The 14632-nt window shown below is 45.1% G+C and overlaps 2 protein-coding genes across 9 annotated transcripts in view; both read right to left on the bottom strand.

The window, feature by feature from the left end:
* Positions 1-14632, bottom strand: part of EPB41L5 (erythrocyte membrane protein band 4.1 like 5) — a 126036-nt gene that overhangs the window by 83804 nt on the left and 27600 nt on the right. The window lies entirely within an intron of this gene.
* Positions 7454-10426, bottom strand: LOC103348739 (large ribosomal subunit protein bL20m). The gene has a single exon (XM_070071031.1). It carries the CDS (start codon positions 8058-8060, stop codon positions 7689-7691), a length of 372 nt encoding a protein of 123 aa, XP_069927132.1. The 5' UTR covers positions 8061-10426; the 3' UTR covers positions 7454-7688.

Below are 14632 nucleotides of genomic sequence, written 5' to 3'. Positions count from 1 at the left end.
GTTAACATTGTGACGCAGCAGACCTCTGCTCTCAAGACCAAGAGCCTTTTGATTTATGTAACCTCTCCACTGTGAAATGCCCATGACACAAACAGACCTAAAAAACAACTCCAGATCTTTCCACTGATAAACGGTTCCAGCTCACTTCTCATTAATCCCTTTACACCACCAAGGCCTAACAGGGACAGGATGCGGCCATGTGTTTCTCTCCAGCATGCTTTCAACTCCAAGCACCCTCAACGAAAGGAGTGCTCTTGTGCTAACTAGTTCACAGAGCCAAGGAATCCAGTTTCAGAAATTCAGATAGCAAAGAGAGGGTAAACAAGGCTGCATTGTGCATAGACTAGTAACTGTTTGCTTTTCTTGCCAATTGCTCCCCAGCCCTTCCTCTCCACTCTGTCCTGAGGTTCCCAAGTGACATGCACAGAAGTGCTGGCCCGTCAGCAGCAGGCCTTTCTGCACTGAGGTGAGGCGCCAGTCAACATTTCAAAAGGCAACTGAACTCTGCAATGTTGTCTCCCAATTCCAAGTACATAGGTTACTTAACCATCTCATCTCCTAACACAATCAGCAGGACATCCATTTTTAAGCATATTTCAGCTAAGCAAATGTTCAATTTTAAACACCCACCCTCAATAAAACACTAGCCCTGTGGGGAGGCAGAACACAATTCAGTTCATCAGTAGAAACACTCTTAGCCTAAGACAGCAAACAGTCCCCATCCCTGCCCAGCCCAGCAACCCAACGTCCCAAGCTCCCAGCCTACTCTAGCCTGATGCCAACCCCAGGCAGGGTACAAGGTAAAGGCAGTTTTCCAGCTCAGACTGCCTCCTCCCCAGACCCATGAGCCTATCTTCAGGGTTTGTTTCTTTCACTGCAGTAAGACAAGAAGCCTGTAGCTGCTGCCCTGTGTGAGACCCTCAGTCACCCTAAAGGGTGTAAATGAGCACGGCTCTGCGCGGAGCCCACCTGACCAGACGCTGCTAATGCCTCCAAAGAACTGTGTGGCTCTGGCCCTGCCATGCTGCACTGGAAACCACTACGGCTGCATGCAGCCTTGCCCATAGAGGAGGATGTCAGAGTGAAGACGGCTTCGTACATCCAACCGCGAACTGGTCACAACAAAGCACTTTAATATGGCAGAGCACCAAACAGCAAGGTAGTTGAGCAAACAGTTATGGATCTGGAAGATTACTCACAACACAGGGCTATTATAAGATTTTAAAAGGCACGTTATAAATATTATAGATTGTTTCATCAAACCATACAAATTTATATATGAAAGTATGCATTTTCTTTCAGACTGAGATGATCTATAACGAACCAGTAACTGTCTCTCTAGGTGACAGATTGCTTGTGACTGTTCTTCATCTTTGCGTGTTCTTCTATGTTCTGCTTGCTCTATAGTGAACACATTTTACTGAGAACAATCATGGATATGGATCCCCTTATTTTTATGTTTTAATAATAAGTGACATTCAACAACAGGAGTCACTGTGCACTTACTCCTCATGTAGGATCGCTGTCCTTAATGTGCTGTACACTGAGGCTTAATGCTATAACGAGTACTCAAACAGTATATTTCACTTTGTGTTTCTATGGGGGTGCAAACGATTGAAATCTTTACTTAATGTACACTAAACTGATCTTCTGTTAAAAAAAAAAAAAAAAAAGAAATTATCAACTCCCAACTTGACTCTCACTGGGATTAAACATGACAATAGGTCTGATCTGATTTCATCATCATTTAAAAAAAAATCATTTATTATTTTTCACTTTATGTTTCTGTGTGGGAACAAACTGTTGAAATCCTTACTCAAGGTATACTAAGCTGATCTTCTGTATATTAAGATAATCGAAAATGAATCTTGATGTGAATGGAAGGGGAGAGGGAGTGGGAAAGGGGAGGGTTGTGGGTGGGAGGGACGGTATGGGGGGGAAAGCCATTGTAACCCATGAGTCGTACTTTGGAAATTTATATTCATTAAATAAAAGATAAAAAAAAAAGAAAGGAAAAAAAATAATAAGTGACATTATTATGGGTTAATTTTTTGGTAATACTAAAAAGTATATGATCAACAGTTCTCCTGAAACCCTACCTCCCATGTGCCACCCCAACACCACATGTACCCTACCCCAAGATGTTGGTTTTTCTTGATTCCTTCCAGAACTTCTTGAAACAAAGAGGAAAAAACTTCAGTATGCGTATGTGTGTGTGTGTGTGTGTGTGTGTGTGTGTGTCTGTGTGTGAGTTAGAGAGGGAGGGAGGGAGGAAGAGAGAGTTGAAACAAATATAATCAGTGGAGTGAAAATCAACAGGCTATTATAAAATTTTGATAGAATAAATTTGAGGACTATAAAGATGAGACAGTAATGACAGTATTCTACGACATTCATCTTTCTTAGTCATAACTTGAATTCCCCTTTTAGGACTAGTCTCATACATCTTTGCCCTCTAATTCATACCCTATTAACCTATGAAGACAGCACATTACACATAAAAGAAACATGAAATCATTCCAGTAGGAACAAAAGACCAGGATGTGGCTTCCAAGCAGGCACTCAGTCTCTTTCTACCTGTAACAGCTTCTAAAGTCTGTGCTCCCTAAGATGACCTGAAACTCAGATAACGCATCAAACACATTTTAAAGTGAGATTTAGGAGCTGGGGAGTTCTGGGGGCTGTTCTTCTGGGGGAAGGTCTAAGTTCATGTTTGCATATTCTCAAGTCTGTTTTCTTTCATCTCCTCCACATTCCAAGAGCAGGGACTGGAAAGCTCCGAGCCCAGAGACAGGCACTGATAGTGCTTTCCTTGAACCAGAGTCTATAGGAGTGGAGTGTAAATTACACTCGAAGATAAAGGGACAGCACGCAGACACAGATCACACAGATCTGGGTGCTTAGTGAGAAACCAGTATGGTTCTCTTCCTTCACTGGGTCATTAAAAGGAAACAAATTCCCCCTAGTTTCCTACTTTTAAAGTTTAGCTGATAAACTTAGATATCAATGGATACATAAAGCCACATTTTTCCACCCTGTTGAGCTGGGTATCAAAGAACAATTATTTACTGCTGTGTCTTAAAATATAGAATCACAAACACAACAGACTAACCAATCACCAAGGAAGCTTCCAAAATACTACCAAGCATTCATCCTGGTCCCAGACCCTGCAGCCAGTGTGCACACAGCTCTCCAGCGACTCCCACCTGCCCCACCCCCCAACAGGACTCTCCTACAGAAACCCACAGCTCCTCTAGCTCAAGGAGCAAACAGCTCAAAGCAGAGAAATGGGAACCATCTTTCGAAACAATCTCCTCTGCAAGAAATACTTCTGTGAGTGATGGCTTATGCTCTGCATTGAAGAGTTATTCTAAAACAGAATTTAACAATTTAAGTAATTGTGCTAAGAAAACAGAGGACCACTATGCTGTATTGTTGCAATCTAACTGAAAACTAGTCTAGACTCCATTATAAAGTCTTCTAGAGGGATTATTTCTGAGGGGTTTACTCCCCATTGTTTTTAACAGAACGCTTGGTGGCATCCATTCAATATTTTTGTGGTACTTAAGGTTCATTCTTGGTTTTTGGTGTCAATCGACAACCAAAACTACTGTAAAGCCTAATTCTCGGCCGGCGTCGCGGCTCACTGGGCTAATCCTCCACCTACCGGCGCCGGCACACCGGGTTCTAGTTCCGGTCGGGGCGCCGGATTCTGTCCCGGTTGCCCCTCTTCCAGGCCAGCTCTCTGCTGTAGCCAGGGAGTGCAGTGGAGGATGGCCCAAGTGCTTGGGCCCTGCACCCCATGGGAGACCAGGAGAAGTACCTGGCTCCTGCCATCGGATCAGCGCGGTGCACCGGCCGCAGCACACCGGCCGAGCGGCCATTGGAGCGTGAACCAACGGCAAAAAAGGAAGACCTTTCTCTCTGTCTCTCTCACTGTCCACTCTGTCAAAAAAAAAAAAAAAAAAAAAAAAAAAGCCTAATTCTCCAAAGTAGAAAGAACACCACTCTCAGAACCAGAACACGGATTCAGGTCTAACCCAGAAACTCCAGAAGTCTCACAGACGCTCCTCTGAGCATCCACCTAGACACCCTACAACTGTCAAACACAGAAACAACGAAATCTATGTATATCTTAAAACACAAATTATGGAGAATGTATTTCTAATGTAGCACTTTCTAATACAATAAATATTAGTTGAAACAAAGCATTGTGTAGACAAAAGGAAATGTACTGTTACTCTCATATGCTGATAATGGAATTTAATTTGGCAACAGCATCAACAAATTTAGGTCTTTCTTCCACTCTGACCTGAAAATGCCATTCCTCAGAGTGTATACCTATTTATTTGAGAGAAAAAGTGAGAGAGAGCATGCTCCCATCTGCTGCACAGGATCTTACAACTTGAGTGGCTGAGTTACCACCCCTGCCTCCCAGGGTTCACATCAGTAGGAAGCTAGCAGGAGCTAGTGGGAAATTGAACCTAGGTACTCCAATGTGGGATTCCAGCAGCATAACCAGCACTTTAGCCAACAGGCCAAACCCACCTCTCCTTACAATACAGTTTAAGAAAATAAGAGGGGCCGGCGCTGTGGCGCAGCAGGTTAACGCCCTGGCCTGAAGCACTGGCATCCCATATGGGCACCGGTTCTAGTCCCAGCTGCTCCTCTTCACAGCTCTCTGCTGTGGCCTGGGAAAGCAGTAGAAGATGGCCCAAGTCCTTGGGACCCTGCATCCACATGGGAGACCCGGAAGAAGCTCTTGACTCCTGGATTGGTGCGTTTCCGGCCATTGCGACCAACTAGGGAGTGAAGCAGTGGATGGAAGACCTCTCTCCCTCCCTCTCTCTCTGCCTCTCCTCTCTCTGTGTAACTCTGACTTTCAAATAAATAAATTAATTAAAAAAAAAAAAGAAAATAGAAAAAAATCTAAAATACTGACAAAGATTTACAGAAACAACCAACCTCAGACTATTAGCCACAAATTATAAACAATCGTTACGGGCAGCAAGAACACCAGTTTTCCTGGAAAATTCAGCAAGGCATATTTTTAGATTTAATCCTTCAACATTTCACAGTTTCTTCCTGTTCAGCAAATACATGTGTTACGTACACATATATACAGTTATCATGTTATTTATTTCTACATATTTTTCACTCCCCATTACCATTTTGAACGCTATTGGTTTTGTTAATTCTCAGTTAAACCCCAGTATAAAGTCTAATCACCTGCCAACACTGATAAATGTTTCTTCTCTTTTCTAACCTTTCCAACTCTTTCCTCCATAACTGCCTTTGCTGCCCCATCTATTACAAAGCAGTAGGAATAGAGGGCATCATCGTCTCTAGGAGGAATTCTGTACTTTCCTGTATTACTCTTGGGATGTCTTATTTAAAAAAATTATCAGAATTCCACATAGGACAAGAACAGAGCCACTGGGCAACCACCAGGTCTGCTCTCCAGTTTGTCTACCTGTTTACAGAGCACCTTCTGTTCCCCTACTCCCAACCCCAGGTGGCCACACCTTCTAAACTTTAGCTAGACTGCACAAAAAAAAAAAAAAAAAAAAAAAAGTCAATGCTATACAAGTCAAAGTCCTCTAGGTTTATTAGGTTTATTTATCCAAGGCATTCTGAAGCTAGACATTCAAAAGCACCCACACACAAAGAAGAAACACAAGAATTTTAGAATATTACTGGCTTAATCTCCAACGAGTGAAAGTCAGAAAATCAAGCTGACAACTCACCAGGTATTCCTAGAGCACCTGGAATACCTGATTTCTAAAACTAGAACAACAAAAACTGCCTGTTCTCTTAGCTCAGTGACCCTGGGTTTGCTATGGAGGGGATCTTTTATTGCAGCCTCCAGATATGCACTTAGAAAATATTTACCCAACATCACACTGCACAATTAAATGTACTCCAGCCCTCAGTTTTGGATATACCATCTCCTTCTCCTATGTGTGTCATCTTTAAACTAAAGGTCATTAGCTTCAACTAATCAACCTACTCATCTTACTTTCTTTTGTGGCAAAGATTTCTATATCAATCTTTTTTAATTATTATCGCTTTACCTAAGTGTAAGATAAATCAATCACAGCACAAATGAAAGGTTAAACCATTCAGAGTTAGAACATACCACATCGACGCACATTTCATTAACAGCAAGTCACAAGGCAAGCCTATCATGGTAATAAAAAGTACAATTCTTTTTTTTTTTTTTTTTTTTTTTGATAGGCAGAGTGGACAGTGAGAGAGAGAGACAGAGAGAAAGGTCTTCCTTTGCTGTTGGTTCACCCTCCAATGGCCACCGCGGCCGGCGCACCACGCTGATCCGAAGGCAGGAGCCAGGTGCTTCTCCTGGTCTCCCATGGGGTGCAGGGCCCAAGCACTAGGGCCATCCTCCACTGCACTCCCGGGCCACAGCAGAGAGCTGGCCTGGAAGAGGGGCAACCGGGACAGAATCCGGCGCCCCGACCGGGACTAGAACCCGGTGTGCCGGCGCCGCAAGGCAGAGGATTAGCCTATTGAGCCACGGCACCAGCCAAAAAGTACAATTCTACTACAGCAAATGCAAGAAATAATACCACAATATACCACACATGATGAATTCTATCAACTGGTATTGAACCATCCTTGTATTCTAAAAGTAGACTTTATCTGACCATGATGTATTCTTCACACTTTCAAATTGAGAGGGAGAGAGGGGGAGAGAAAGACAGAGTTTGAGAGCAAGGGCAAGCGAGAGCGAGCTCCCCTCTGCTAGTTTACTCCTTCAAGTGCCCACAACAGCAGAGACTGGGCTGATCCAAAGCTGTGAGCCAGGAACTCAATCCAGGTCTCTTACATGGCTTGTTCCCCTCCCAAGGTCCACACCAGCAGGAAGCTGGAGTTTGGGAATCAGAGCCAGGTATCAAACCATGGTAGTCTGGTATGTCTGGTACAGGACATGGGTGTCAAACCAGAGTCTTAACCACCAGGCTAAACACCCACCCCTCTTTATACTTTTAATAGACTGCTGAATACAGTGTCTTAAAGTTTGTTTTTACTTTCTCTTTAAAGTATTTATTAGAAATACTACTTGTGTTTCCTTTTTTCTGAAAGAATAATATACAGTGTTATGTTATACAAGACACCTACTCTCTAGATAACCCACTTTTAAGAACATTACTGGGCCAGCTAACATTCAAAGGTCTAAGCATGACTTTTCAAACTTCATCAAAGGTTACAAATATATGGGTCAGAAAGCTGAATTCTGTTCTGACAAATGCACTGTTTGGCCAACATTATCTCCTTTTTCTATGTACAGTAAAATGATCACACTCACAGAAAGTCATGAAGACATTAGCAAGAGGTCAGTGACCCCTTTCTCTGCCATCCTCCAGTGCTTGTATCTTAAACCCCTACAGGACTACAGTGAAATCAGAAAGTGACGTGGGTCCAATATGTCAACTTTTTTTTTTTTGGACACCAGGTGGGCTTTATTTGCAGTCAGTGGAAGGTGGTTCTGGGAACAGTTACAGGCGACACTTGCACACTGCTGATGAACTCTCTCCCTCCTGTGCTTGGGTCAGCACCAGCAGGCAGAGCGGCCTCCCAGCGCTACCAGGTCAGTGGTCCCGCGCCACTCGGGAAAACACGCCTTCCGGCTCCTGGCCGTCCCCCAGGGCCGCAGCGAGTCCTTCTTGTCACCTCCTCTCTGCCAAGGCCGCCAGGGACTTAAAAGTCTTGGGTTCGTGGATGGCCAGGTCTGCAAGCACCTTCCTGTTGAGCTCCACCTGGCACTTAATTAAATTGGAAACGAATGCTGGGTACTTCAGGCCGTGTTCCTGGGAGGCAGCTGTAATTCGGTTAATCCAGAGGGTCCGCATGGTCCTCTTCTTCAGCCTGCGGGCCTGCGTGCATTTCACGAAGGCCCTGGTCACGGCCCGGACGGCCAGCCGGTAGCAGCGGTTCTTCCTACCCCGGAAGTGCCGGGCGTGCTTCAGCACCTCCTGCACCCGCCAGTAGCGGTCGGTGAGCCGGTTCCGCAGCCACAGCTGTGCCGTGAGGAAAACCATGGCGCCCCCGGGACCCCGCGGCTCACAGCTCGCGCCGCTCCGCCGCCATGCCGCCCGCCGCGGAAGCGGGGCTCGCGAGCGCTCAATATGTCAACTTTGTCACTCATCACACGTTTACGTTTCTGTGGTGGCCTCACAATCACAGAAATACTCCATTCTCAGAGGTCTCTCACCAGCCAGCCCTCCACCTCCAGCAGCCCTCACCCACGGCAACCGTTTCTCCAATTCCCATCTCTACAACTGGGTCATTTCTAGAGTATCAATGGACTCGTGTGCTGTGTAACCTATTGATACCGGGGTTTTTTGCACTCAGCATAATGCCCTTGAAATCCATCCAGGCTGCGTATGTGTCAACAGTCTCTTTCTACTGCTGTGTGGTATTACTGGTGCAGTTATGACACTATTTAGTCATTCACCTACTGTAGGACAGTTTGGTTGTTTCCCTTTTATTGTCTTGCCATAAATAAAGCTGTCATGAACAACAGTGCACAGGTTTCTGTGTGGAAGTAAGACTTGAATCCTCTGGGATAAATGGCCCAGTGTGCACTTGCTGAGTCATATACTAAGCAGAGGTTTACTTTATAATAAACTGCCACAATGTTTTCCAGAGTGGCTGCGCCATTTTACATCCCCATCAGTGACGTCTGAGAGATCCAGTTTCTCTATATCCTTACCAGAATTTGGAGCTGTCACTACTTTTTATTTTAGTTGTGCCAACAGATGCATAATGAAGATGTATTATCAACATCAAAATTGCATTTCCCTGATGCTAGTGATGTTTACCAGCCTTTAGCATGTTTACTGCCACCTGTATACCCTCTGGGATGTAATGTCTCCTTGTGTGGTCTTTGTTCACTTCATGATCAGATGGCTTGCTCTCTACCACCTAAGCACGTGTGGCTAGGAGTTTATAAACGCTGCGTATGAGTTCCTGTCAAACAAGCAGGACACAAACACTTTCCCCTAATGGGCAGTGTGGCTTCTCATCCTAACAGGGTCTTTCCCATAGTGCAAGTTTTTAATTTTATGGAGTCCATTTGATCAATGTTTTTAAAATGGGTCTAAGAACTCTTTATGTTCATGAATGATTCTGAACTGTAGCTCCCAGAGATTTTCTGTGCCCTTTTCTCTAAGCCTTACATTCCCTATTTATGCCCATTATCTACTTTGAGTTCATTAAAATGGGACAAGGTAAAGCCTCAGCTCATTTTTCTGCCTAGAGCTATCCCACTGCTGCAGCTCCATTATTGAGGCTCTTCTTCCACTGAGTTACTTGGACACCTCTGTGAAAAATCAGCGGCCACCTGTGCATCTGGCTATTTCTGAGTTCAGTGCTCCATTCCAGAGATCTGTGTGTCAATTTCTCTGCCAACACCACACAGTCTTGACTAGGGCAGCTATACAGTCAGTCCTGAAAATCAGTGGAGGAATTCTTCCCACTTCATTCCTACTTTTCAAAACAATTTTCTCTATGCTGATTTGTGCCTTTTCATACAAGTTTTAGAATAATTTTACCTGTATCTATACTACAGAAGGTTTTGTGGAATTCGGAGATAAACTGTGTTAAAGCTGCCCGCTGATGTGGGAGAAGCTGTCTCTACTTTGTTCAGAATCCACTCAACACAGACTTCTGTGTCTCCACGTATTTATATCTTCTTTAAATTCACCTACCAGTCACACTATTTTTTAAAACAAATTTGATGACTTTTTAAAAAGTACAATCCTTAACCTAAAAATCCAGATTTCAGCTTTTCTTGAAACATAAGATAAGCCAGCAGTGGTTGTAGCAGCCCTCCTCGACAAGCGCCTGAAGCTCGGTGGCAGCTGCCCCTCTCCCTGCTTTGCTGAGCAAGGTGATGTGCCTGTCAGAGCACCAGTCCCTCCACTACCCTTCTGCACCTCTGACAGACTGTCACAAGTCCACTACAATCTGTCATCATGCTTTGTTTCTCCATACCTATCGCTACCCAAAAACAGGAAAGCAAAACATCGAACATGCAGCATGATTCGAAAGGGACAGAGATTTCTTCTTGGACAGATTTCCTTCCCTTGTTTTGCTCTGTCTGGTCCAGGTAAACAATTTAAAAATTAAAACTCTCCCTTCAAAATGAATCAAACACGTTCTCCAGCAAATCAGTATAGCAAATTCTCCAACTACTCACTATCTACAGAATTCCTTATTGCCCTGCTAGAGATGAGACTACTTCCACGCTAGAAAGTTCTGCTGCACAAGAAAACCACCCAGAATTGTTATTTTTTAAAACAATTGATATTAGCAGTGCTGTTGTCACAACACAACTGTATTGTGCATGCTGTCATATTTTTATTTTTTATTTTTTGACAGGCAGAGTGGACAGTGAGAGAGAGAGACAGAGAGAAAGGTCTTCCTTTGCCGTTAGTTCACCCTCCAATGGCCGCTGTGGCCAGCGCGCTGCGGCCGGCGCACCGCATTGACCCGATGGCAGGAGCCAGGTACTTCTCCTGGTCTCCCATGGGGTGCAGGGCCCAAGCACTTGGGCCATCCTCCACTGCACTCCCTGGCCACAGCAGAGAGCTGGCCTGGAAGAGGGGCAACCGGGACAGAATCCGGCGCCCCGACCGGGACTAGAACCCGGTGTGCCAGCGCCGCAAGGCAAAGGATAAGGATTAGCCTAGTGAGCCGCAGCGCCGGCCGCTGTCATATTTTTAAAAATTTTTATTTATGGGGCTGGTGCCATAGCATGGTAGGTTAAGCCTCTGCCTGCAACGTCAGCATCCCATATGGGTGCTGGTCTGAGTCCCAGCTGCTCCACTTATTTTTGTTTCTTTAATAATGTGAGGCTTTTTTACAAGAAAAATTATTTATTTATTGTGAAAGCTACAGAGAGTTACAGACAGAGAATGGGGAGACAGAGAGAAGGGTCTTCTATCTGCTGGTTCACTACCCAAATGGCCACAGCTGGGCTGGTCCAAAGCCAGGAGCCAGGAGCTTCTTCTGGATCTTGCATGTGGGTGCAGGGGCTTAAGGACTTGGGCCATCTTCCACTGCTTTCCCAGGCCATAGTAGAGAGCTGGATTGGAAGTGGAGCAGCCAGGACTCGAACCAGTGCCCATATGGGATGCTGGCACCACATGCAGAGGCTTTAACTTACTTTGCCATAGCATTAGCCTCTGCTCCACTTCTGATCAGCTCTCTGCTATGGCCTGGGAAAGCAGTGGAAGATGACCCAAGTGCTTGGGCCCCTGCACCCACAACGGGAGACTCGAAGAAGCCCTTGGCTCCAGGCTTCAGACTGGCCCAGCTCTGGTCGTTGTGGTCATTTAGGGAGTGAACCAGCAGATAGAATTTCTCTGTATCTCCCTTTCTCTGTAACTCTGTTGAACAAATCAATAAAAAATTGTTTTTCATTTATTTGAAAGGCAAAGCAGGGGGAAGAGAGAGAGAGAGAGACAGACAGACAAAGAGAAATCTTCTGTCTACTGGTGCACTCCTCAAATGCCCACAACAGAAGCTGGACCAGGACGAAGCCAGGAGACCAAGCACCACAGGTCTCCCACATAGGCACAAAGACCCAACCACTTGAGCCATCACCTGCTCCCTCACGGGTGTACAATAGCAGCAAGCTGGATCGGAAGCACAGCGACCACTCAATGCCCAGAATCCAAGTGTGAAGCAAGTGTCCCAAGCAGTGGCTTAACTGCTTCACCACAGGTCCACCCCCAAGTTATTGTTTTTATGACAGAAAAGAATGCCCTAAATTCTTAATTAAAAAAATTTTATAGTCATGTGAGATTTAATAACAAAGTTGCACCAACAGTATAAAAGAGATTATAAAGGTTTGAAAATATTAATTAATGCCATAAAGACTAATAGAGAAAAACAGATAAATTAATACAATTATCAGTTTTCCTTTAAGCTATAGGTTATTCACTTGCTGAAGCAGGCGGGCTTCAGGGCTACCTGAAAAATGCAGACCAAGCGTCATTTCCAAGTGCATTTTTCTGGGGAGAAAGTCTGTATGATGATTTCATCACCACAGTTCAAGGTTTAAGATCATCACTGGACTATATAAAATGACATACAGGGGCCAGCGGGTAAAGCTGCCGCCTCCAGTGCCAGCATCCCATATGGGCACTGGTTCCAGTCCCAGCTGCTTCACTTCTGATCCAGCTCTCTGCTGTGGCCTGGGAAAGCAGTAGAAGATGGCCCAAGTCCTTGGGCCCCTGCACCCACATGGGAGACCCGAAGCTCCTGGCTCCTGCCTTCGGATCAGCACAGCTCTGGCCATTGCGGCCATCTGGGGAGTGAACCAGAGGATGGAACGCCTCTCTCTCTCTCTCTCTGCCTTTCAAATAAATAATTTTTTTAAAAAATATGACATATAAAATGACTTATATAATAATATATTAAGTTTAGGTTTTTTTATTTGACAGGTAGTGATACAGACAGTGAGAAAGAGAGACAGAGAGAAAGGTCTTTCTTCTGCTGAGTCACTCCCCCAAATAGCCATTATGGCCGGCGCTGTGCCGATCCGAAGCCAGGAGCCAGGTGCTCCCTCCTGGTCTCCCATGCGGGTGCAGGGCCCAAGCACTTGGGCCATCCTCCCGTGCACTCCCGGGCCACAGCAGAGAGCTGGCCTGGAAGAGGAGCAACCAGGACTAGAACCCGGCGCCCATATGGGATGTCGGCGCCGCAGGTGGAGGATTAACCAAGTGAGTCACGGTGCCGGCCCCAAGTTTAGATTTTAAAAGAAAGGACGGTACAGTATTCTAAGGTCCATTAAATAACGAGGGTGAGGATAAGTTTACCAGAACAATACTGGTTTATGCCTATATTCCATCTCTTCACTCAGTAAAGTTCCCCTTTCACTCTTTTTTTTTTTTTTTTGACAGGCAGAGTGGACAGTGAGAGAGAGAGAGACAGAGAGAAAGGTCTTCCTTTACCAAGTTGGTTCACCCCTCAATGGCCGCTGTGGCTGGCACGCCTCGGCCAGTGCACTGTGCTGATCCAAAGCCAGGAGCCAGGTGCTTCCTCCTGGTATCCCATGCGGGTGCAGGGCCCAAGGACCTGGGCCATCCTCCACTGCACTCCCTGGCCACAGCAGAGAGCTGGCCTGGAAGAAGGGCAACCGGAACAGAATCCGGTGCCCCAACTGGGACCAGAACCTGGGGTGCCGGTGCCGCAGGCGGAGGATTAGCCTATTGAGCCGCGGCGCTGGCCCCTCTTTCACTCTCTAAAGTGGCTGATTCAAGAAAAAAATCAAGACGCTGAACACACCTGTAACAAGTGAATAAGAGAATGATCAACATCTCACAAAGAAAAAGCCCATGGCCATGGCTTCACTGATGAATTCTATCAAATACTGAAAGAAGAATTTACACCAGTTTCCCCAAGACCTTGCAAAAACATAGGAGTGAATGCGTCCCTAGCTCATTCTATCAGGTCAGGGTTACCTTAACATCCAAACCAGACACAGACATCACAAGAAAACTGCAGCTCAATAGTCTTTATAAAAACAGATGCCAAAATTCTCATCAAAATACTAGCGAACCAAATCAAGCAACATTATTAAAAGGATTACACGTTATTATCAAGTAGGATTTATCCCTGAAATGTTCAACATACAAAATCAAGCAATGTAACTAATATACCAAATTAACAGGATGAAGGAAATAAATCACATTATCTTCTCAACAGATACAGAAAAAGGCAACTGACAAAACCCAATACCCTTTCATAATAAAAGCCTCAACAAATTAGGAATAAGAGTCCCTCGACCTGATAAAGGACACCTTGAAATTCCCAAAAGTCGGCCAGCGCCGTGGCTCACTTGGTTAATCCTCCACCTGCGGCACCGGCATCCCATATGGGTGCCAGGTTCGAGTCCCGGTTGCTCCTCTTCCAGTCCAGCTCTCTGCTGTGGCCCAGAAAGGCAGTGGAGGATGGCCCAGGTGCTTGGGCCCCTGCACCCGCATGGGAGACGAGGAAGAGGCATCTGGCTCCTGGCTCCGGATTGGCACAGCACCGGCCATTGCAGCCATTTGAGGAGTGAACCAATGGAAGGAAGACCTTTTTCTCTGTCTCTAACTCTGCCTGTCAAAAAATTTTTTTTTTAAATTCCCAAAAGTAATATCATATTTGATGGTGAAACCCTGAACACATCTTCATAAGATCAGAGGCAGGTCAAGGATGTCATCTCTCAATACTTCTATTCAAAAATCCCATAAAAAGGAATTAAAGACATCCAAACTATAAAGAACAACTACCTCTTTTTGCTGATAACATGTCTAAAGCACACACAAACTATTAAACACTTTCAGGTAGGCTGTAGGATATGAGATTCACATTAAAGAATCAATTTTTATAAACTAACCGAATAATCTGAAAATAAAATTAGGTTAACAACTCTGTTTACAATAGCATCAATCAGTGAAATAAAATGCTTTAGTAATACATTTAATCAAGGAGGTAAAATACCTAGACTGAAACTGTAAAACACTGCCTATATGGGCGCCAGTTCAAGTCCCGGCTACTCCACTTCCATTCCAGCTCTCTGCTATGGCCTGGGAAAGCAGTAGAAGATGGCCCAAGT

This window comes from Oryctolagus cuniculus, chromosome 3 (genome assembly GCF_964237555.1).
Source record: "Oryctolagus cuniculus chromosome 3, mOryCun1.1, whole genome shotgun sequence".
NCBI classification, from domain to species: Eukaryota; Metazoa; Chordata; class Mammalia; order Lagomorpha; family Leporidae; genus Oryctolagus; species Oryctolagus cuniculus.
Note: the sequence above shows the minus strand (reverse complement) of the source record. Positions and strands in the feature narration are given on the sequence as shown.